Source organism: Ursus maritimus, unplaced genomic scaffold (genome assembly GCF_017311325.1).
Source record: "Ursus maritimus isolate PB19 unplaced genomic scaffold, ASM1731132v1 scaffold_23, whole genome shotgun sequence".
NCBI classification, from domain to species: domain Eukaryota; kingdom Metazoa; phylum Chordata; class Mammalia; order Carnivora; family Ursidae; genus Ursus; species Ursus maritimus.
The window spans coordinates 6,743,185-6,767,900 of record NW_024424786.1 but is presented as its reverse complement, the minus strand read 5'-3'; the positions used below and the strand labels follow the sequence as shown (position 1 = coordinate 6,767,900).

The following is a 24,716-nucleotide window of genomic DNA, read 5'->3' as shown; positions in this document are numbered from 1 at the left end:
AAAACATTCAAAACCCAGTGTAATAAAGTGCTGAAATTGTGGGGGGAGAGGAGGTAGGCTTTCATAAAGGAAGGGTGCCCTGTTCAGGCGACAGTAGGAAGACTGCAAGTAGCCAGTGGGCAGGAATCAAACCCCGAAAGGATTGAACTAGAAAAAAAGAAAAGGGAAACTAGTAACATGAACTGTATGCCTACTATATTCCAGGAACTATGTTAGGCAGTGTTTTTTCTTATGTTGGTCTCATTACAGTCTTGCGAAGCGTATCTACAAATCCATGTTTCACAGGTGAGGAAACTAGAATTTGGGTACTGTTATCAAGTATTGTGTTGGGTTTCAAATATTCTCAAATATAGTCTATATTGCACAACTTCTTTTTTAGACCTATTTTCATACTTTGCTTTTAGAGAACTACACCAAATTCAGCATGATTGAAGACAATAAGGAAAATAAAGACCATTCCTTGGAAAGAGGAAGAGCAACGCTCATTTTTTCCTTGAAGAATGAAGTTGGTGGACTTATAAAAGCACTAAAAATCTTCCAGGTAAGCACTCTCCATATTTTTGCATAATACTCTCCTCAAATGAGTCTCTAAAATTGTATTTAAAATATAAATTATTGTAAATTCTTCAGAGCTGGATGGGAGAAATTTCTTAAGCACTTAAGTTTCTGAAATATTGCTCCATTCTAACAAATGGGCAAGGGATACAAACCATTTACAGAAGAGAAGATGCAAATAGCTAGTAAAGAAACGGAGGAGGAAGATTCACTTCACAGATTTCGGAGAAGGAGGTTTTAATTTTGTTTTAATTAAATAGAATATCAAAATTTTAATATTTAATGACATTGGTAATATATTTAATGATATTTTTTAATATAGCAAAATAGCAAAGATTCTACAATTATACTGTTCCCTACGGTCAAAGTTTCAATGCATTTGGGACTTAAATACGCCTTTGGTGTGAGGGTGAATTGGCATAATGTGTAGGGAAACAATACGTATCAGGAGCCTTAAAATGGTCACACATTTTGACCCAGTAATTCCCCTTCCATAGATCCATGTTTTAATTTTATTTATTTTTGAGAGTGAGTGCGTGTGCATAAGCTGGGGGGGGATTACAGTGAGGGGAGAGGGAGAGAGAGAATCTTAAGCAGGCTTCATGCTCATTGCTCAGCGTGGAGCCCTATGCGGGGCTTGAGCTCATGACCCTGAGATCATGACCTGAGACAAATTTAAGAGCCGGAGTCTTAACTAACTGAGCCACCCAGACGCCCCCATAAATCCATCCTAAGGAAACAGGGGTCTGTCAGGCAGAACAAGAACATTTACTGAGTACTTACTTTTTGCCAAGTGCCCTGTAGGATCTAAGGATGCGGACCTGAACAGCACAGACGCAGTGCCTGCCCTCGCAGTGTGTGCGATCCAGGGGGAAAGACAGACAGTAAGCAAATAACGGTAGTAAATAAATAATTACTCGTGTGTGAAGTGACCTGAAAGAAATACCAGATAGTACTATGATAACATTGAACTGGGGGACCTAACCTAGTTTATGGGCTTGGGGACACAGAGACTTACTTATAAGAACTAAAAATTATGAACAAACTACTTTTCCAAGGGTAGGGGGACAGGTTAAGTTATGCTAATAGAACATCATTGCGGTTAAATTCTCAGGCTCGGGAGGCAGACCACCTGAGTTCAAATCCTTGCTCTGTCACTTATCGGCTGGGTGATCGTGGAAAAATTAATTAGTCTCTTTGTGTGTCAGTCCTTTCATCTATAAAATGAGAACTCTGCCTACCTCATAGGGTCATTGTGAGAATTAGCAGAATAAATATGTAAAGAGCCGATGTTAACTATTTTAAAAATCAAGTGTATATCCATATGCATGCTATCTTATAGCCACGTGAAAATAATATTTCAAAGAATTAAAAATTTTAAATACAGACCAGTTGTCTAGAAGAGTTGCAATGAAAAGCATGTTTTCCTACCCAATACACCATATCCTCAGTCCCACTCCCTAGAGGCAACCTCTTTCGACTATTTGTTTTGAGTTCCTTTGGTGATGAATTTATAATATCTAAATATTGTTCTGATACCTTTCTTCGAGTTACCGACTTCCCACGATACTCATTTGCTCTCTCGTGGATGATACTTCCATCCCTTCTCCCTCTACTTTCCCCCTGAATTTGATGAGTATATGATTATTTTAGCCATCTTATTAATTACCTTTGAGTTTTTAAATAATACACCTATATTTCTTCTTCCATCAACTTTCTTCTTTATTTTGTTTTTAATCAAAGAATGCGTGTGCATGGTTTAAAAAGTCAACCCACACTATGAGGCTTATGAAGAAAATAGCGGTCTTCTGCTTCATCTCTCCTAATTATGAACTGTTCTTATTTGTTTGTTTGTTTGTTTTATTATTGGGGGGAAGGGCAGAGGCAGAGGGAGAGAGAGAATCTCAAGCAGACTCCCCGTCCAGCGTGGAGCCCAATGCAGGGCTCAATCTCACCACCCTGAGATCCTGACCTGAGCCGAAATTGAGTCAGATGCTTACCCAACTGAGCTACCCAGGTGCCCCTTCATAGCTCCTCATTTTTAAGTTTAATTTATTTTGTTAATCTTACAGCACAGGGTTGAGTTAATCATACACTTTAAATCACGCGTAGACTATCATTACGGATTTACACAGCCTCCTCCTGTTTTATTTCATTGCTCCATTCAATCTCCATTTCTCTCTTCTGATAGACAGCTGCTCTGATATGTTCGATCTGTACATGGAATTATTTTTATGTGCACTCTAGAATATGTTAGTTTTTACGTGTGTGTGTGTTAGTAATTTATGTAATTGTGATTGTATAAGATACTTTTTCTTTCACTCAGCACTGTTTTTAAGACCTACCCATGTTGCTGTGTATCCATCTAATTTTATCTCCCCTCAGCCTGCAGGAGGCAAATATTTTCAACTCTTTTGACTACATGTTCTAGAATTTACTTCCATGTTTGTTTTTTTTTAAGATTTTATTTTTAAGTAATCTCTACACCCAAGGTGGGCCTCGAACTTACAGCCCAGAGATCAAGAGTCCCATGCGTTACCAACTGAGCCAGCCAGGAGGCCCTACTTCCATGTTTATAAACAGTATGCTTATTCTGCTATTTCTTGATTTTTTTCACTTGTAGATATCCACCTACTGAATTTCCTACAATTGAAGTAAAGACACCTTTTTTGACACAGCCCCCTTTCCAGTGGCCCCCTTGACTTCCCTTCCCTCCATTTTCCCAATGTAGTTATGTCCCAGTTTTTGGCTATGCCAGTCTTTAGTGTTTTCATTCTTAAAATTATATAAATCTTGCTCAAAGAAGAGCCATATTATCCGTTATTCTGACTTCCTTTTTGGTAAACAGGATTACAATTAATGTTTAAAAGCATGGGCTATGGAGCAGGACAGCTTGAGTTTGAATTCCAGCTCTGATAACGTATTAGCTGTGTGTCTTTGGGCAAACTGCTTAACTTCTCTGTGGTTCTTCTTCTGTAATTGAAATATATGATAGAGAATGTCTCACTTATTACTTCTACTTTATGTAAATTTCCCTGAGACTTCCTGACTAAAATTTACTTCCAGATGGACTTTTAAATTATTTAGTTACATTTCCTCACCAAATTCCATCAAGATTTTGATTTTGATAGTGTTCAATTTATAGAGTAATTTAGGAAGAATTGACATTTTGCACCTTTGTCTCCCAAAACGTAATTTACCATTATATTTATTCAAGTCATCATTCAGAAAATATTTATTAATGCACTCTTATTATAAAAATTAATAAGAAATAGATTAAACTCTCCTTTACTTCTTTTAAGAACATTTTTAGGGGCGCCTGGGTGGCGCAGTCGTTAAGCATCTGCCTTCGGCTCAGGGCATGATCCCGGCATTCTGGGATCGAGCCCCACATCAGGCTCCTCCGCTAGGAGCCTGCTTCTTCCTCTCCCACTCCCCTGCTTGTGTTCCCTCTCTCGCTGGCTGTCTCTCTCTGTCAAGTAAATAAATAAAATCTTAAAAAAAATTTTTTTTAAATTTTAATTCCAGTATAGTGAACATTCAGTATAATGTTAGTTTCAGGTGTACAATATAGTGATTCAACACTTCCATACAGCACCCAGTGCTCATCACAAGTGTCCTCCTTAATCCCCATCACCTATTTCACCCCACCACCCATCTCCCCACCTACCTCCCCTCTGGTGACCATCAGTTTGTTCTCTGTAGTTAAGGGTCTGTTTCTTGCTTTGTTTCTCTCTCTCTTTTTTCCTTCTGCTCATTTGTTGTAGTTCTTAAATTCCACAGAAGAGTGAGATTATGTGGTATTTGTCTTTCTCTGACTGACTTATCTCACTTAGCATCATACTCTGTAGCTCCAGCCATGTCATTGCAAATGGCAAGATTTCATTCTTTTTTATGGGTGAGTAATATTCCACGGTGCATATATACCACATCTTCTTTATCCATTCATCTCTGGATGGACACTTGAGCTGCTTCCATTATTTAGTTATTGTAAATAATGCTGCTATAAACACAGGGGTGCATGGATCCCTCGGAATTAGTGTTTTTGTATTTTTTGTGTAAATACCCAGTAGTGCGATTACTGGATTGTAGGGTAGGTCTAGTTTTAAATTTCTGAGCAACCTCCATACTGGTTCCCACAGCAGCTGCACCAGTTTGCATTTCCGCCAACAGTGCACTAGCGTTCCTCTTTCTCCACATCCTCTCCAACACTTGTTATTTCTTGTGTTTTTTATTTTAGCCATCCTGACAGGTGTGAGGTGATAGCTCATTATGGTTTTGATTTGCATTTCCCTGGTGATGAGCGATGCTGAGCATCTTTTCATGTGTCTGTTGGCCATCCGTATGTCTTCTTTGGAGAAATGTCTGTTCATGTCTTCTGCCCATTTTAAAATTTGGATTATTTGTTTTTTGGGTGTTGAGTTATATCAGTTCTTTATGGATACTAACTCTTTATCAGATACGTCATTCGCAAGTATCTTCTCCCATTCAGTAGGTTACCTTTTAGTTTTGTTGTTTGTTTCCTTTGCTGTGCAGAAGCTTTGTATTTTGATGTAGTCTCAATAGTTTATTTTTGCTTTTATTTCCCTTGCCTCAGGAGACATAGCTAGAAAAATGTTGCTATGGCTGATGTCAGAAACTCTCCTTTACTTCTGATCAACTCCAGTTTATGTAGTAACTGGCTTTCTTCTATTGATTCCATGATAAAGTCTATGTTCCAGGATAAATCCTGCCTATTCCAATTTCCCAACATCCCTGATACTCACTCTTTTTTCCTGTAGGTTCACGTTCCTAATAATTCTTACTTCGTCTCTACCTTTGCATATACAGTTCCTCCTGTTTGGAATCCTCCTTCTTCCCTTCTGTCTTCCTACTCTATCTGTGCTTTAAGACTCATCTCAGTTGCTGTCTGCTCCCTGGAAATACCTACTTTCTCTAGCCCATAATGCTTTTTCCCAGAACCTCTTCTGCGCCTAAGTACTTACTACTCGTGTTTTCTCTTAGCCTCTCATGTATTGGCCAACCAGATTATAAACTCCTTGTGTGCCTTGCTTTTCTTTGTATGCTTCACAGCCCTTACCTGGCTACATAGGTGTTCACCAAGTTAATTTAAATTGAACTGGTCAGTGTTGGAAATCAGCTGTTCTAACCTCATTTTTTTAGATGCTGGGTAATTGGTTCTTATGCTTCATTATTATGCCACTGGTGCTCGTCCTCAGCTATCCAAATTGGTAAGAGAAGATATCCTCCTCCCACAGGTTTGCACATATGGTACCCAGCTCGGGCTGGCATGGGAGGAGAGCAGAAGAAGCGATCTGGTTCAGCTGGTTACTAAGTTTGTAGCTTAAGAGATTTGAGGTATTAAATACACTGTTCAAGCTGTTCATCTAATTTTATTAAATGCATATTCACAAAGGAAACTTTCCTTTTAAAGGACTAACATTAATATCTCTTTTTGAAAATGCTTTTATTCGTGAGAAATTTTTGAAAGGTTCTTTTTATCTAGGAGATTTGATATTTTGATTAGAGGCCGTTCAGTTCTGGCAATTTGAGGGCCTTCTAGTGGGTGTTATTTTATTAGTTTCTGGAGGGTGTGATGACTTTGCAAACTTTTTTGAACAGTACCTAATATTTAGGAGGCATTATTTTGCTGTTGGCGCGCTAAAAACAGACTTTTTCTCTTTTGACTACAATGGTGAGTGTGGAATTGATTTTTAGTGGTAATGAAAGTAATGAGCTCAGAGACTATTACCATTTGAGGCTGTCATATGTATCTTTACTCTCCGCTTTACCCAGGAGAAGCATGTGAACCTGTTACATATCGAGTCCCGAAAATCAAAGAGAAGAAACTCAGAATTTGAGATTTTTGTTGACTGTGATATCAACAGAGAACAACTGAATGATATTTTTCATCTGTTGAAGTCCCATACTAATGTTCTCTCTGTGAATCCACCAGATAATTTTACTGTGAAGGAAGATGGTAAGTTTGAAAAATGAAAATCCCACTCAGAAGATTAAGTACATAATGTATGTCCAATCTTATATTTATCTTGAAGGCATGAAAATAAAAATAAAACACTGTCTCTTCAAATCGCTTAGTCTGGTAGTGAAGGAAGCACAAAATGTAATTGCTCAAAATACTATAGAACAATTATAAAGTAACGTTTTATCAAGTGTGAGAGAAGTGAACGGGAAACCTTGGGTATAAGGAAGAATTCAGAATAGTTAGAAATTGATTAAGGTTTCTCAGTTTCCAAATCATCAAGCATTTCTTAATTTCACAAACCTTCAACTTACAGTCCTTGAGCACTTAGAAATTCCCACAGAGCTTAGCATCTGGCAGATATTAAGTGAATCTTCAAATCTGTTGAGAATATTGACAGTCGCTGACAACTATGATGTGAATACACTCATTATACACTCCTCCCTGCCCCCACCAAAACAAGTGAAAAGCAACAAAGCCTCCTAAGGTTTCAGATAGCTAAGATCTTCTGTTGTGAAAGAAATCCTTGTCCTTTACCTGGGACAAATGGTAAAATGATAGTTCAACCACATTTTGAATATAGTACTCAATTTAAAACAATCCCTTTAGAACATGCACGGTATTGGGGTAAAATCAGGGCTGATACTCATCTGTTATGTATGTGTATGGCTGTGTACGTTACTAAAATACTGATATGCTTCCATTTCTGAGTGGCAGATAGCTGCTTCCCCAAGTCCCTTGCGTGTCCCCACCGTGCCTGAAGCCCGTGTTCTCCAGATGCTACCCTAGGAGTCCTAGGCCCACTGCCGACCACCAAAGGGTTAACAGCTGGTGTGGCAGAAGCCTAAGGACTCTGCTTATGTCTATTTTGAGGGATTGGTGCCCCTGTGGTATTTCTGCTCAAATCTCTCTCTTTTTTTTTTTTTTAAGATTTTATTTATTTATTTAACAGAGATAGAGACAGCCAGCGAGAGAGGGAACACAAGCAGGGGGAGTGGGAGAGGAAGAAGCAGGCTCATAGCGGAGGAGCCTGATGTGGGGCTCGATCCCATACGCCGGGATCACGCCCTGAGCCGAAGGCAGACGCTTAACCGCTATGCCACCCAGGCGCCCCTCTGCTCAAATCTCTTGACTATCACTTTTGGGTATGTTAAAAAGAGCATTAGGTTGGAACAAGAAGGATTGAATTCTAATCCTCTCTCTTCCAACAGAGATGAGTTACCTTGGATAAATTACCTCTCTGAGCTTTGGTTATCTCATCTATCAAAAGAAGAGTTTTCTAGGAGCTAAATGGTTCAGTTGATATTTAGGGAATACCAACTTGTGTCAGTTATTTCTACTAAGAAACAGGGATACAAATATATATATATATTCCCTCCCTTAGAGTCCTTCCCATTCTTTCCTGTATGACAGATATAAGCAGATACACTTTAGAGAATCAGAAACAGAGTTTCACAGGAGCCTGGAGGACAGAGAATTAGCTCCACCTTCAGGGTCAGGGAAGGTTCATTTAATTTCGGTCTTGACGGAAGAGAAGGATATTCTCAGGAAAATAGAAGGATGGGTGGAGCAGGAAGTGGGAGTAGGGTGTAGGTTTTCCAGGCAGGAAAGAGCAGGTGCAAAACCCCAGAGTTACAGGAGGGCTTGTATGTCTGAGGGAGGGTGAGAGATCAAAGTGGCAAAGACATCAGTGATCTCTAAGATACTTTGCATCAACAAAAAGAAATGTCCAAAATTCCCATTAAATTTGCACCTTGGTCTGCAAAGTTGTACATCCTTACTCTTGCTTTTTTAAGGATAGCTAAATCTGTAGCTTAAACGTTTTTTTTGGGGGGGGGTGTACTTTAAGTCTATTACAAAAGTATAGTATTTCTCCAACACTTAGGAAATCAAGGCTCAAAAAATTTTTTAAACTCAAAAATTTTGAATAAAATTTACTTATTAAAAATAGAGCAATTTACTTGTGTAAATTTTGACTCAAAGTACAAGCTACAATAAAAATTTCATCCAAACGTATTTATGACTTTCTTAATTTCTTCCTTAGTGCCTATTTAAGATCCTCCCTTCAGCTGTTAGTGGTTTTGTATTTTGCAGGTATGGAAACTGTTCCTTGGTTTCCAAAGAAGATTTCTGACCTGGACCATTGTGCCAACAGAGTTCTGATGTATGGATCTGAACTGGATGCAGATCATCCTGTAAATATTTTTAATCAATCTTTTCATAAAAATAATTTAAAGCCAACTAAAAATTAAGGGAAATTCTTTTCTTTTTGTGGGGGGAGAACGTGCTTATTCTAGACTAAATAGGATCTGGTTTTAATCTGCATTTTGGGAAGTGCCCACGGTCCTCCACATTGGCGGAACCCCAACTAACTGTCCGAAGAGCATCTCTCTTCACTGGCTCTGAAACACCTGTCCCGTGTCTGGCTTTCCTATTAATAAGAGCTATTCCAAGGAGTCTACTAAAATGAAGAGAGTATCTGCAAACATTTGTGTTAAAGTGGGTATGGATTATTGGAAAGGGGGTTAAAGATAAGAGGGAGAAAGACTTACTACCCACACTGTCCAGCATGACTGGCTTTTTAGGCAATAGATGAACGAGGAAGTTGTTTCTTTGGGAAGTTATATGGGACACGGTCCAGGCATACGTTGGAGAATTAGTAAGCCCAGAGCATGAAGGTTGCTTATGGAGTCCTGCGGTCCTGGGAGGGTGGAGAAAAAAGAGTGCGATTTTGAGGTGTAAGCAGCAGGACTTCGATCTGCCACTTAGTAGCTCTGTGTGTCAACTACATATTGCCTTAGATAGCCCTCAGCTAGCTGGTCCACCTATTTTTTCTATAATATCTCATCGAGCAGTTTATTAATTGCAATTGTACTTGCTCTCAAGGCATTTGCAGCCCATTTGGGAAGGTAAAGCACATATCTATAAATAAACATGAGATTACATTTTGCAAAGTGCTAGTGGCACGAACAAATTGCTTTTGAGATGTGCACAAGAAGGCAAACACTTCTAGTTGAAGAGATCAGAGAAACACAACATTTTAATGAGGCCTTAAAGGAGTTTGGCAAGAAAGAGATGGGGAGGAAGGACAGTTCATTGCAACATGAGCAAAGCTTCAGAGGTAAGAAAATCTGGAGCATGTTTATGGAGAGGTGACTAATTCTTTTCTGATCTACTACCAAGTGCTATTGATTTTTACCTCCTAAATATTGCTTAAATTTGTTCCGTATTTATTACTATTACCACACCTTTAACTCATCTCCCAGCCTCCAGCTCACCCCCTCAAAGCCATCCTCCTCATAGTCACTAGAATGATCTAAAACTTCAGTGTGATCATTATCCTTTTTCTCCCTAAAGCTCACCAACTATAGCTAGGTACCCATTTAAGAAAATTGAAAACATATGTCCATATAAAAACTTGTACACGTATGCTCATAACAGCTTTATGCATAATAACAAAAGAATGGAAACAACCACTGATGAATAGATAAGTAAAGTGTGAGATGGAATATTATTGATCATTAAAAAAACGAGATACTGATACATGCATGCTACAACATGGATGAACCTTGCAAACTGGGATAGTAAAAGAGGCTGGTCACAAAAGGCCACGTGTAATATGATTCCTTTTATAGGAAACATCCAGAATTCGTAGAAACAGAAAGTGGATGAATGGTTGCCAGGGGCTGGAGATGAAGGGAAATGGGGAGAGTCTGTGAATGAGTATGGTGTTTCTTTGGGGGATAAACATTTTCTGAAATTACAGTGGAGGTGTTTGCACAACATTGTGAACGTACTAGAAATCACTACACTGTACACTTTTAAAATTTTATGGTGTGCGAATTATGTCTCAATAAAACTGTTTTTTTTTTTTTTTAAATCACCAATGGCTTCCCATTACCCAAAGACTGAAATCCAAGCTGTTTCCAACCTTTACTAGCAGACCCCAGACTAGTCCACGCCATGCTCCACCTCCTTCTCCAAGCTCCAGCTCGCATTTCCTAGGGCACAGCATCCTGTTTTTCATTGCTGCGCGGTCATCGGTGCTGTCCTTTCTGTCCTTTCCCAGCCAGCTGTCCCCACTCCTTTTCTGAGACTTAGCTTGCGAGTCATCGTTGGGAAGCCGTTCCTGACCCCCACTACTCTCTTTCACATACTCTGGGTTAGGAGTTTCTCTTTTGAGTTCCAGTGGCATTTTGGGCATATCTCTAATAAGGCATATTGTTTCATAATAACTGGTTGGTGTAAACTCATGGAAGACCCAGGTTGTGCTTTATTCGTATTTGTTTCTCTGGATTTTAGCACAAGGCCAGGTGCATAGTAGGGGCTTGTAAATCTGGGTTAAAGAGATGAGTCTCATTCTCCCCTTTCAAGTGTCTTCCCCTTCTTTCCTGTTTTGTATTATTGGCTGTTTTCTCCTGGGCTTTGCTTTTTGAAGTCTTATTTTATCTATTTTTTTTTAAGATTTTATTTATTTATTCGATAGAGATAGAGACAGCCAGCGAGAGAGGGAACACAAGCAGGGGGAGTGGGAGACGAAGAAGCAGGCTCCTAGCGGAGGAGCCTGATGTGGGGCTCGATCCCACAACGCCGGGACCACGCCCTGAGCCGAAGGCAGACGCTTAACCGCTGTGTCACCCAGGCGCCCCCTTATTTTATCTATTTTTAAAAAAAATATTTTTCTAGGTATAAATACTAATGTTACTATTTTATCTTTTTATTAGCATTGTTTGCTTTTGCAAATATGAGTATGTTTGCATTTTGCAATAAAATCTAAGGCTAGATTTAGTTGTCATGACTTCATGTATTATTAATTACTGTTTTATTATTAATTATGATTATAGGAAAATATAGCTGAAGATGTTCAAACGATTAAGAGAAAAAAATCTCACATTTGGAAAAGAGTTGTGTATTTAACTAGGATGATGCTTTTCTTTTCTTTTCTTTTCTTTTCTTAAGATTTTATTTATTTATTTATTTGACAGGATAGAGACAGCCAGCGAGAGAGGGAACACAAGCAGGGGGAGTGGGAGAGGAAGAAGCAGGCTCATAGCGGAGGAGCCTGATGTGGGGCTCGATCCCACAACGCCAGGATCACGCCCTGAGCTGAAGGCAGATGCTTAACTGTTGTGCCACCCAGGCACCCCAAGGATGATGCTTTTCTTATTCCTCAAACCATTTTATTTTTGTAGCCACTATAAGATTTTTGTATCTTTGCGTCTATAGTATCTTTTATCTTAGTAGCCACTATAGTATAAAGCTTTCATATAACATTGCCTCTTTTTAATAACTTATTTTATTGAAATTCAGGTAGTTAACATATAGTGTATCATTAGTTTCAGATGTTCAGAGTTCAGTAGTTCATCAGTTGCATATAACACCCAGTGCTCATTCATCACATGCCCTCTTTAATGCCCATCAACTAGTTACTCCATCCCCCCACCCATAACATTGCCTTTAAAATAAAAATGATTATACATTTCTAAACAGTGCTTGCTCAAAATAACAATTATGTAGCCCTTTAATATCATACCTTGAGTAATAATGAAATGTTCCCTAAATATCATTTATCAGTATTTTTTAGTATGGATATTTTAAAACTTTTCTTTAATTATCAGGGCTTCAAAGACAATGTCTACCGTAAAAGACGGAAGTATTTTGCAGACTTGGCTATGAACTATAAACAGTAAGTATACTATAAAAATAACTTATTCAATTTTGAAATAATTAATGAATAGAGTAAATTAAGCTCATTTAATAAATAAAAGAGAAGTGCTATTGTTTTTTGAACGCTAATTCAAAATAACTTCTCTTTGTCTCATTAGTGGAGACCCCATTCCCAAGGTTGAATTCACTGAAGAGGAGATTAAGACCTGGGGAACCGTGTTTCAAGAGCTCAACAAACTTTACCCAACCCATGCCTGCAGAGAGTACCTCAAAAACTTACCTTTGCTTTCTAAGTATTGTGGATATCGGGAAGATAATATCCCACAATTGGAAGATGTCTCAAACTTTTTAAAAGGTAATATGCTTAATTTTTGTAAGGGGAATGTTGAACTCTTGTGATCATGACAGAATTTTTAATAGAGGAATAAAGTTCGAGTAAATGGGAGGTCAGAATTTTCCTTACTGTGTTCTGGAGTATTGGACCCAGTATTGGGCATCCTATTTGAAGAGGGGCAATCATAATCTGGAGCAAGCGTAGAGGAAAGTGAGCAGAATTATAAGGGGCTTGCAAAATGTATTCTATAAATAAAATATGAAGGATTCTTAGGGTGTTTAATCTGGAGATATAGGGGACATTATAGCTTTATTTTAATACTAGCTGATCATCTTATGTAATAGAGGGATACTATGTGGCCCTAAAGTAAATGACAATTGGATGGAAACTGCAAACTTTTAGCTCAAAATGGAGAAGACCTTGTTAAATGAGCCATTTGAAAATGGAACAGACTGATGAGATGGTTATTTCTGCATCCCTGGAGGTCTTCATGGAAAAGCTCTACACCCACTTGTCAGGGACGGGGTAGAGGAGATTCAGGCTCCTTGGAGAAGATTGGAGTAAATAGTCTCCGAAGCCTTTCTGCTTTCCATCCTGAGACTCTGTCATTTTCCCAAGGAAGAAGATGTGCTAGTAGAAGGATCAACAAAAAGCACCAACAGTTTTTTTTTTCCTTTTAGTTCTTCCTGCTTATTTGGTTCAGGCTTCTTTATTTTTTCTAGCTAGTATAGGAAGTAAAATGATCAGTGATCTCCAGGGTTTACAATATATAAGAAAAAGAAATATCCCCTTTGATCTCAGCAGACTAGAACCTTAGGGGCAAATAGAAGTTATGTTTTTCACTCAAAGGGAGTTTAGTTTATTTCCATCATGGTCTGAAATTCCCATCTTTGAATTTCTTACACAGACTGTCATACAAATCTACATATCTATTCAACTCCATAACTCTTACTAGTCAACCATTATGCACAAAACTAAGAAAAACTAAGCAGAAAAAGGCACTATTGTTTTATAAGGGAAGAACACGTATAAATGGTTCCTATAAAAACTAGATTAAAACAATGTGATTAAGGATGACAGAGAAACAATACACACGACCTCACACACGGGTCTTAGCAAGATGGGCAGAAGTTATCAAATTAAATTTGCTTGAGATTTGGAGGAAATATTTTGTTATGGATTCAAACTGAAAGCTGTTCACTTGGGGTCTGGAGTGTGAGCTGGGTGCAGAACAGGTCACTAAAGGTGTTTCAAGGGATGCTGTCAAAGAGGGAAACGAAACCTAAATGATACTTCAAACAAAACACCGGTTGGAAGGAGCTCTCTACACTGTCAAATATGGTGGCCCCTAGACACATGTGGTTGTTTAAATAATTCACATCAATCTAAATCAAAATGTTAGTTTCTTAGCCACACTAGCCACATTTCAAGTGCTTAATAGCCCCATGTGGTTGGTGGCTCCCCTACTGGGTAGCCTAGCTATAGAACATTTCCATTATTGTGGAGAGTTCTATTGGACCATGAAGTCTACCCATCAGAGTGGGGGAATGCAAGTACAAAAGCAACGGGCGGAAGAGCAGAGGGTGAGGGTTGGAAACGAACAGCGAGCATAGAGCTTACAGAAGTCCCCTGAGTGACTGCTGCCCTTACTGGCAGGCCCCTTTTACAGAAGGCGTGCAGTCGTAGCTGTTGGGGAATAGAAGAGCACCATCCAATTTAGATAAAATATACTTTGCAAGAGGAAGTACTGGCTAAAAGTGGCATAGCTTAAAAAGTGGTTCTGATCTAAATTAATAGATCTGGTTGATTTTTTTTTCTAAAGTAAGTAAGATAGTCTAGGAGATATTCTAAACCCTTTAGGGAGACAGCGAGGTGTAATATAAGGAGACCTGGGCTCTCATTCTACCTTTATCATCTCCGGTGTGACTTTGGGCACATTGTTGAATCTCTGAGCCTCAGTTTAATAGTCGTCATAATGAGGAGAATATGTAAAAATGAAAGGAGATGTGATAAGTAAGGTCTAACTCATTGCCTGACCCATAGTAATTATTACTTCCCCATAGTACACACATGATACATTTAGTTTCCATGTTCTCCCTCAAAGTGCTACCGGGTACCACCGGCAGAATTAAAATGTTGTAGAAAATGGTCCATTGGGGTAAAGATTTTCTTCATTGTCTGCTTTGCTTTGCAGAGCGCACGGGTTTTTCCATCCGTCCCGTGGCTGGTTACTTATCACCAAGAGATTTCTTATCAGGTTTAGCCTTCCGGGTTTTCCACTGCACACAGTACGTGAGACACAGTTCCGACCCTCTCTATACCCCAGAGCCGTGAGTACTTCTCCTTTAGCATTCATTCATCAAATAGTTATTTGCCATGACGGTACTTCGTTCAGGAGTTTTGTGTGAAGATTAAATGAACGAACACGTGTAAAGCATTTAGAATAGCCTGACACATAATGCATGCTCCATGCTCTATGTATGTTCGCCATTATCGTTACTATTATTAATTGACAACCTGTTACCTGTTAAGTGCTGGGTGTTATTCTAAGCATAAGGAGTATAAAAAAAAACAGACAAAAGTTTCTGCCTTCATAGAATTTATATTCCCAAGGGGTGATAGAGATAATAAACAAATAAGTAAATATATATATTATATATTATATATAATATATTATATATATATAAAATATATATTATATATATGTTTATTTAATATCACCAATCAATGGTGATAAGTGCCATGGAGAAAAGTAAAGCAGAGAAAGGGGAAAGAGGTGTATGTGTGGAGTGTTTCTATTTTGAAAACAGTGATCAGACAAGGACTCACTGAGAAGGTGACATTAGAGCAGAGGCCTGATATGGTGGGGGTGTGGAGCAGACATATCTATGGGTATCTTATGTGTATATGATTGTGAGTGGCCCAGGTTTTTTTTTTTTTAATTTTTTAAAAGATTTTATTTATTTATTCGACAGAGATAGAGACAGCCAGCGAGAGAGGGAACACAAGCAGGGGGAGTGGGAGAGGAAGAAGCAGGCTCCTAGTGGAGGAGCCTGATGTGGGGCTCAATCCCATAACGCCGGGATCACGCCCTGAGCCGAAGGCAGACGCTTAACCACTGTGCCACCCAGGCGCCCTGTGAGTGGCCCAGGTTTTGAACCAAAGTAGCTTCTTTAGTAAATTGTTAGTGTCCTTCATGGTCCATTTGCAAAGTAACCACATAAATACAAGGACGATCAGATTTTGGCTTGGTTGAATTGTTGATCATGCATTTATATGTGACATAAACATCACAGAGTGACAAACTTGTACCTCTTTTTCAGAGATACTTGCCATGAACTCTTAGGTCATGTCCCCCTTTTGGCGGAACCTAGTTTTGCTCAATTCTCCCAAGAAATTGGCCTGGCTTCCCTTGGAGCTTCAGAGGAGGCTGTTCAAAAACTGGCAACGGTACAATTGGGAAAATAGCTGTATAGACCAATAATTCTTATTGGGGTGGGATGGGAGTGTCAGTTTAAAAGTGCATATTCAAGACAACTGTTAGAAAATTTGTCTTTGCTCATATTTAATTTAAATAAGTTCAATAGCATTAAAGGAGGATGTGAAATTTTAAGGTTCATCAAAAGGAGACATGGGCTTTAAAAAAAGGTGGAGAAACACTCGAGTTCAATAATGTGAATTATTTGTAGATCTTTTTTCAGTAAAAATGATAGGTCCTCTGAAAACAATGCTAAAAATGTTTTTGTGCATTAGGTACAAGACATTGTGCTGAAAATACAGAGATGAGTAAGGCCTGGTTCCTGCCTCAAGGAATTTATATGCAACTTAAGGAGACGGTCATGTTAGAATGGGATGAACTCTACAGAGAAGTTCAGGCAGAGTGTTCTGGAGGGCAGAGAACAGCTTGGGGAAGGTTCCATGGAAGAGGAATGTCTGGACTAGCCCAGGGAAGATGAGTCATGTTTTCATCTGCCAAGAGAGGAAGGAAGAGCACCTCAGGATAAGGGCACACAAGGAAAGACAAGGAGGTGCTTGGTGTATCTGGGGGAAATGACAAGAAGCTGGAACAGAGTGTGTTAGCGTGGGGGAGGTAGTATGAAAAAGGCTAGATGATTAGAACAGCACTTCTCCAATAGTGGTTTGGGGTCCGCTGGTGTTTCTGAAACCCTTGCACAGGGTCCTTGAGTGAAAGATCCACTCAGAATGCAAAGTGGATTTCAATATAAGAGCTAGAGTTCAGTGATATGGTTTCAGATTTCACATTGCAGCTGAACTTTTAGTTACCACTTGTTGAGTTTTGACGTAGTGTCAAAGAAGAATATCCACAGTCATCTGAAAAGGCTATTGCAATACTGAGCCTTCTTCTAACTACTTACCTGTGTGAGGCTGAATTTTCTTCATATACTTTAGCCAAAACAACATATTGCAACAGGTTAAATATAGAAGCAGATATGAGAATCCATCTTGTTTTTCCAGCCAGACATTAAATAACATCTAGACAGACATTAAAAAAGATTGGGAACAATGTAAAACAATGTTTCTTTCCTGACCCGTTTTTTGGGTGTTATACAATATAGTTACTTTGCATTAAATTATTATGTTACCATAAAATGGTTTATTCCATTTCAAAGTTAATTAGTAAATATGTAAATGTTTTCAGTTTTAACTTTTACTGCACTAGTAAGCTGTAACTCGCATAAACAAAAGGTCCTTTGGGTCCTGAGTAATTTTTAAGAGTATATAAGAATCCTGGGAACAACAGTTTGAAAACTGCTAGTTTAGAATGACGTCAGATTGTCGAAATACTGGGAACCGGTCTGGGGATCTTGAACTTTATTCCAGGGCACTTTGGGTCAGTGACTAAGAGTTGCAATTTGTTTTAAATTGAGTTATTCAGGATGTGAACGAAATATCAATGTCCTTTCGCAGTGCTACTTTTTCACTGTGGAGTTTGGTCTCTGTAAACAAGATGGGCAGTTGCGAGTCTTTGGGGCTGGATTACTTTCTTCTATCAGTGAACTTAAGGTAAGAGCTGTAAATCTCTCCACATAGCCATGTTCACTTAATATAATTGATACGACCGGAAAGAATTTTTGGATTTGAACAAGTGCATACTATGGAAAATACCTGGGGTGGCAGTAAATAATACTTAAAAGACAATTTGCTCTATTTCCTAGGTTTAGAGAGATACCCTAATTTTTTTTTTTACTTATATGTGGAATTTAATTACTTAATTTCTTTCTCTCTTTTTTGAGTTTAGTTGACACACTACAGACATATCTTTTATTATTTATTTATTTAAAGGTTTATTTATTTACTTTAGAAAGAGAGAGAGAGCGCGCACCAGCAGGAGGAGGGGCAGAGGGAGAGGGAGAGAGAGAATCCCCAAGCAGACTCCCCGCCGAGTGCAGAGCCTCATGCGGGGCTCGATCCCAGGGCCCCGAGGTCATGACCTGAGCCAAAACCAAGAGCCAGCCGCTTAACCGACTAAATCACCTAGGTCCCCTGATAGACATATCTTTTAAATAAAAAATATTTTAAAGCCTTTACTTACAGTTTTGCTGTTCCCTCACCATTTTTAGTGTGCTAGCAATAACTTCTCCTAAATTCTATGAAATTCTTTGAGAATTATTATTTATCCAATAAAGGAATGAACTTATGTTTCCTGAGTGACGGGTGTGTGTGAAATACTGTCCGTGGTACTTCTTGCTCTCAGGAGTCTACCACCTGATGGTGGGTATATGTTGTGTAAGGGGATAACTAGTACAGGCTAGGAAGTAGGAGTCATAATGCAGGAATATGCATAAATAAAGATCGTCAGGTGCCTCTTATGTGGGAAGAGTGTTGGAACAAAGTGATGGAGGTGATCTTGGGGCATTTTTGGGGAATAGCGAGCCATTTGTTTTGCTGGAGTGTATTGTGGATTAAATAATACTGTAGGAAATAAGTTTGGAATTGCAGGTTGGGGCCATTGCACTAGCACATTCAGAGGTGTGCTGATTCTGGTGGTTGTGTTTGCGATGTGATCCATGAAATTACACGGTATTCTTTGATTCACTGACTCTTTGTCATCTAGCATTCACTTTCTGGACATGCCAAAGTAAAGCCCTTTGATCCCAAGGTTACCTGCAAACAGGAGTGTCTCATCACAACTTTTCAGGATGTCTACTTTGTATCTGAAAGCTTTGAAGATGCAAAGGAAAAGATGAGGTAAAGTATATCTTATGCCTCATGCTTGAACTTTCCTCTGCAAAAGATAGGTCCAGCAATGGTAACACATCACAGAAGTAAGCAGCTGGATAATTAGAAGCCTACGAGGTACCTTCTGCCTATGGCGTATCTCCCTTTCACAACAAATATTTAGAGTGTGTTGTTTATGGTGATGTTTGGTGGTTGCATATGTGAATCAGATACATTGAGAAACTGGTTTCTTCTCATCAGAGTTAATAATCTATTAGGAAAAATAAAATATATACAAATTGCTATGTAACAACATAGAAAGCCTTAGAGAGATACAGATGAAACTTTGTTCTCCATGTTATTCAGGAGCAATTTATTCCAGGTGGGGGAACAGGGAAAGTTGAATGGCATCTGAGAAAGCACTTGAAGGGTAAATAGGATTTAGATATGTTAAGTTTTAGGCTAAGGGACAGCATAAAAAAGGTAGGAGAGGTGGAAAAATATAAGAGTGTGATGCAATGAAGCTATGCTTCAACTATTTAAAGATTTTATTTATTTATTTATTTATTTATTTATTTATTTAATTTATTTAGAGCATGAGTTGGGGGAGGGGAAGAAGGAGAGAGAAAATCTCAAGCAAACTCTGCACTGAGCATGGAGACTGATGCGGGGCTCGATCTCACCACCCCGAGATCATGACCTGAGCTGAAATCAAGAGTCAGATGCTCAACTAAGCCACTCAGACCCCCCACTATGCTTTAACTATTAATCAGCTAAGTGTGTAATTAAGGAAGGAGGACATTGGAGGCAGAGAAACTACTCAGGAGATTTTTGTAATACTTCAGGTGAAAATAAGAGCCTGGGCCAAGACAGAGGTAGTAGGAAAGGAAAGGACTATAGAAGCAGAATCAACAAAACATTTGGTGTAAGGGTCTGAGGTCACATCGTGAGATCATTCTGGGACAGATGGGGGTTTAAGACATGTTCCTTGTCTTCCAGAGATTTGCTGTTACTTGGGGGCGTTAGGCCAGGCACAGAACCAAATACCAATGCCAGTAGCACCTATGGCCCCTTTGCGCAGACTCGAAGAAGGGGTCTCATCTGGGTAGACCAGGTGGATTGTGAGCTGCATTTCAGCCCTTACTCATGTACAGTTGTCCTCAGCTGTGTTCCTAGGGGTCCTGAACACAACTGTTCTTGGGGGTGCCAAACGAGAGGTTCAAATGTTGACTTGATGAAGAGGGCAGGACTTGAAAGCATGAAGAAAGTGTAGAAGTTAGGTCATTTGAGAGAAGGCTAGAGGAAGATGTTCTAAACAGAAAGAATGTCCATGTGCAGGAGGCAGGACTGTTCTTGGCGTGTGTGTGTGTGTGTGTGTGTGTGCGCGCGCAGGTGTGTAGTTATATAGGTGTAATTAGGTAAATCACGGCTGAGGGGTCTGTTACTAGGTGGCCAAGTGCTGCCATTGTCCCCTGATAAAGCTACTGTAGTTGGTCTCCTTACTGTAGCCGAGAAATGTATAAAGTAATAAATCACTGGTAAAGTCATCCACAGGATCTTTCCCTAGCAATGCAGGGGTGGATGTGTCTATGACAGTTTTAGGTTTCCTAGCTGTGTGGGATTCCAGGGGATCTCTGCATGCGCTGTGTAGGGAAGTAGGTCAGATTGGTCGTGTGAACAACTAATAAAGATTTGTCTTTCACCTAGTGTGTGAAATAGGTTTGCTGTTGCTCGTTCAGTTTTCATCCTCTGCTTCCTAGAAATTGATTGCCTCTTATTTGTTTTCTTGAATAGAGAATTTACCAAAACAATTAAGCGTCCATTTGGAGTGAAGTATAATCCATACACACGGAGTATTCAGATCTTGAAAGACACCAAGAGCATAACCAGCGCCATGAACGAGCTGCAGCATGATCTCGATGTTGTCAGTGATGCCCTTGCAAAGGTCAGCAGAGAGCCAAGCATCTGATCCTGAGAATGTCTGAGCACCAATTTAGAGGCCTGTGGGCCAGCTCCTGCTTTTCTTGAAGACCTGGTTGTGGAGAGACAGCAGTCAAACAATATTCTCTACTCCTATTCCTTAATTAGTTCTTTGGAAATTTGTACCTGAATACTCAATACCACTACCTATTTTTTTTATAACAGCTTTAGTGAAATATGATTCATATACCATACAATTCACTGACCACTCATTTTTTTGGGGGGAGAATTTTTTTGACCCCATAGATAGATCTAATACCAGCTTGATTCTCTTTTCCCTAATCCTTCTTGAATAAAATGACCTTTATGATCGCTTAAAATTCCTGTATGGGTATTACGGAGCTGACCCATACTGTTACCTAAGATCCTCTTATTTCTAAAGCATCTTAGCTATCCTTAGATTTGTGCCAAGCTTGATCACATTCACAGCCCTAAATTTAATAGGAGACCAGCTGTCTCTACTGCTAGCGTGGGCAGAAGTGTAGAGGCCTTTGCATGTGAAGCATACCTTGTAAAGAGGAAGTAGTCTAGTTTCAAGTGTGGCATCTTGTAGGGAAATATGAATAGCCAAATCTGGAAAGGTTGATTGGGGTATAATACTCAAGAGCAGGCTAAGAATTTGGGACTTTCTTTGGTATGGAAGTAGGGAGCCCCTTCCCAAGAGACCATCCTCCTTGTGTGAGATCCTTTCCTTTCTAAGGCACTGCATGATGCTGGTTTTGTTTTAGATGATCTGTTCTACTCATGGGACCAAGTAGAACGTGGGGGGACCACTTGCAAGCCCTATACTCCCACATGAAGAGAATTATGATGGGATTTGTCCTCAGGTTAGCGGGAGATGGTATTGTCAAATGGAGAGTTCAAACTGAGATTGATGAGAGAAGCACAAAGTGACAGTTGGGAAAGCCACACTGAGCACTTCATTTCCAAGGTATAGGTGAGGTGATAAATAGGGAGGCAAGGCATAGGGCCAGAGGGTGGGGAAATGGGTGAGGAAATGGGATGTAAGAAAGGTCAAGAAGACCGTTTTAGGTCTGCCAGCAATAATGCAAGGGTTGCAAGGACTGGTTTTCCTGTGCTGTTGGCTGTGTAGTACAGGGGATGGGCCTGATGGAAGAAGGTGAAGCTGGGCTTCTGAATACGTGCTGTGTCTGTCTGATTTGCTCCTTTCCTCCTCCTCACCCCCTCCTCAGGTTTCTCTCTTTGATCGTCTTCTCTCTCTGCCATCTCTTCATGGGAAATGTCATCCACATCCATGACTTCAATTCCTTTTCTTTTTCTTTAAGATTTGTTTATTTATTTTAGAAGGTGGGGAGGGGCAGAGGGAGAGAGAGTCCTAAGCAGACTCCATGCTGAATGTGGAGCCTGACGTGGGTCTTGATCTCACAACCCTGAGATCAGGACCTGAGCCAAAACCAAGAGTCAGACACTCAACCGACTGTACCACCCAGGTGCCCCCATGACTTCAATTCTTATTTTCTATAACTCCCATATTTGCAGTTCTCACCTTGACATTTTTCTTGAATTTTTGCATCTTAAGTCCAGCTGCCTGCTGGGTATTTCCCATCTAGACGTGCCATAAATCAGGCCAGTGTTGTACAATTTCTTGTGGTACCATTCACATAGAGTGGAATGGGTTTGTACAACATGGTAGTCCTGCCAAGTATCTCAAACTCAAAAGGTTGAAAAAAAACCCCACAAACAAAAACCTCAGAATCATCTGAATATTACACCCCATCAGCTTCCTCTCTCAGTGATGTCATTTCTGTTGATGACACATTAAGGGTCATATTTTCTGCCAAATTTTCATTCTTAATCAGCTACTTAAAAAACTGTCTTTACTTTTTTCCACATTAATAGTCAAATTGCATACCATTTAACAGATTTTATTTCAACAGACCACTAGATCTTTTAATCTTTAGACCTCAAAATAAATTATAAAAAACTTTATGTGATACAATGAAATAGAATTGGGAAGAATAATTCATGCTATTTCAGATTTTTACATTACTTATAATTTTAGTTAAGTATAACTATTAATATGCCTTTGATAGTAATTGATCTAAGTCAGCTAATCTAAAATCACTTGAAATAGGGATTAGCTGGTTTATAGTTGGTGTATTTGGTTGCAAGGAAATCTATTGTAAGAAAACCATGATAGATAACAATTAACAGTAAATTAAACATACTGTATCTGGTTATTTTCATACAGCTTTGATCATGGTAAAGAATCATAGTTATTGAATTTTAAAATTATGGTATTTAAAATCACTCTGACTAAAGCACACTAAGATGAATGTTAAAGCACAATCATTATTATTTATAAAATCAGAATAATGGAAATATTTAATGATTCATTTCCGTTCTTCTAACCTCTGGATTTGTGATATTTGGTAAGTCAGGAGTCCTGAGGCTTATCATGTATTTTAAGTATATATCTTCAAAGCATCTAAGAATATGTTAATATTTATTATGAGATCCAATCCAATATGAGAACAGAATTGAGCCAAAAGTTTGGTTTAAAATTCTTAATCAGTGACTTTTTACTTAAAGACTTACGTGGTATTTTCCTGACTCTTTGAAGAAAGCTCCAAAAGCTGGTTGTCAGAATGCCTATGTTTCTTAATCTGCGTATTTTATAATTCAGAGTTATATAATGGTAATGACACACAAGAATGTATACAATTATACTTAATTTTTAAGTTGGCTTTCAAATTGAAAAAGGAAAAAATCCTGGAGTTCTTTAAAGGTACACATAATAGAGTTCATACATTAATTTCTAGGAAATGAATAAAGATGCTATGATCCATTTCAGTCTAGTCTTTATTTTACTATGTAATATACATTTATGATGTGTAAGTTTGTTATTAAACTGGATAATAATAAATGGACACAAAATTCATGTTCTTTTCTTTTCTTTAAAGATTTTATTTATTTATTTGAGAGAGAGCACAAGTTGGGTGGAGGACAGAGGGAGAGGGAGAAGCAGACTCCCCACCGAGTGGGGATAGAGCCCAACATGGGCCTTGATCCCAGGACCCTGGATCATGACCTGAGCTGAGGGCAGCCACTTAACCCACTGAGCCACTCCGGCTCCCCAAAATTCATGTTTTTAACAAGCATTTTATTTTTTGTTCAAACATAAGTTAAAAACTGATTTATGGGGCGCCTGGGTGACTTAGTTGGTTAAGCATCTGACTCTTGATTTCAGCTCAGGTCATGATCTCAGGATTGTGAAATCAAGCCCCGGGGGGGGGGGGCATAGAGTCTGCTTAAGATTCTCTCGGCCTGCCCCGCCCCCCCCGGCTCTCACTCTCTCAAAACCAAACCAAACAAAACCAAACCTGATTTAAATATATATTAGTAATTTCATAAGTTTAAGAAATCTATAACATCCTTACATTTCTTGAAAAGCCTGTGAATATGAGATATAAGGGAAACCAAACACACCTGGAACCTAGTAACTACTTTTGGAATTTTTGATAAAGTCTCAATCATGTGTTCCTCATCTGTATAAGGAGCTAAATCTACTTCACTGGGTTATTGGAGGAATTATGTTGCGAAAGGACATTGTAAAAAGAAACATCCATATGTAAAGAATCATCAATATAATCTCTGTCCTGATCTGGGATCCCCCATAACTTCTGGATGACTTTATCTTCAACCAGAGGGAATTCTAGCAGGCAGTATATAATGGCATGGGAAGATCTTGGTCCACTTAGGGATTAAGTCAGTTTGAAGTTGAGTGTCAGTCTTTGTGAGGGCTGGTCCATTTCCAGTTCACCTCTCCTCTCAGGGTACAGCGCTTTAGGGAATCCCAAAGAAAAGCTATGGGTGTGTATTGGGGCTTCTCCTTGGGGACCCTGGACTCCTACCTTTGTCCCCTCCTTCTGTCATTTTCCCCACCCCTATATGATTGCTGAAAGTACTGTTCAGCTTCTCAGCTGCAGTTTTCAGCCCAGTTTCTTAGCCTCCAACTCATTGCTTGCTAATTAGCAAACACTTCCAGTGGAAAAG

General features: G+C 39.1%; 1 protein-coding gene across 1 annotated transcript; it reads left to right on the top strand.

Annotated features, from left to right (window-relative positions):
• The first annotated feature begins 424 nt into the window (after nt 1–424).
• On the top strand, nt 425–20,908 carry TPH1 (tryptophan hydroxylase 1). The gene is made up of 10 exons (XM_008708933.2): nt 425–541; nt 6,352–6,535; nt 8,633–8,733; nt 12,157–12,224; nt 12,364–12,560; nt 14,734–14,869; nt 15,863–15,989; nt 17,469–17,564; nt 18,616–18,749; nt 20,514–20,908. The coding sequence occupies exons 1-10, from the start codon at nt 425–427 to the stop codon at nt 20,686–20,688; spliced, it is 1,335 nt and encodes a 444-aa protein (XP_008707155.2). The 3' UTR covers nt 20,689–20,908.
• Nucleotides 20,909–24,716: the final 3,808 nt, after the last annotated feature.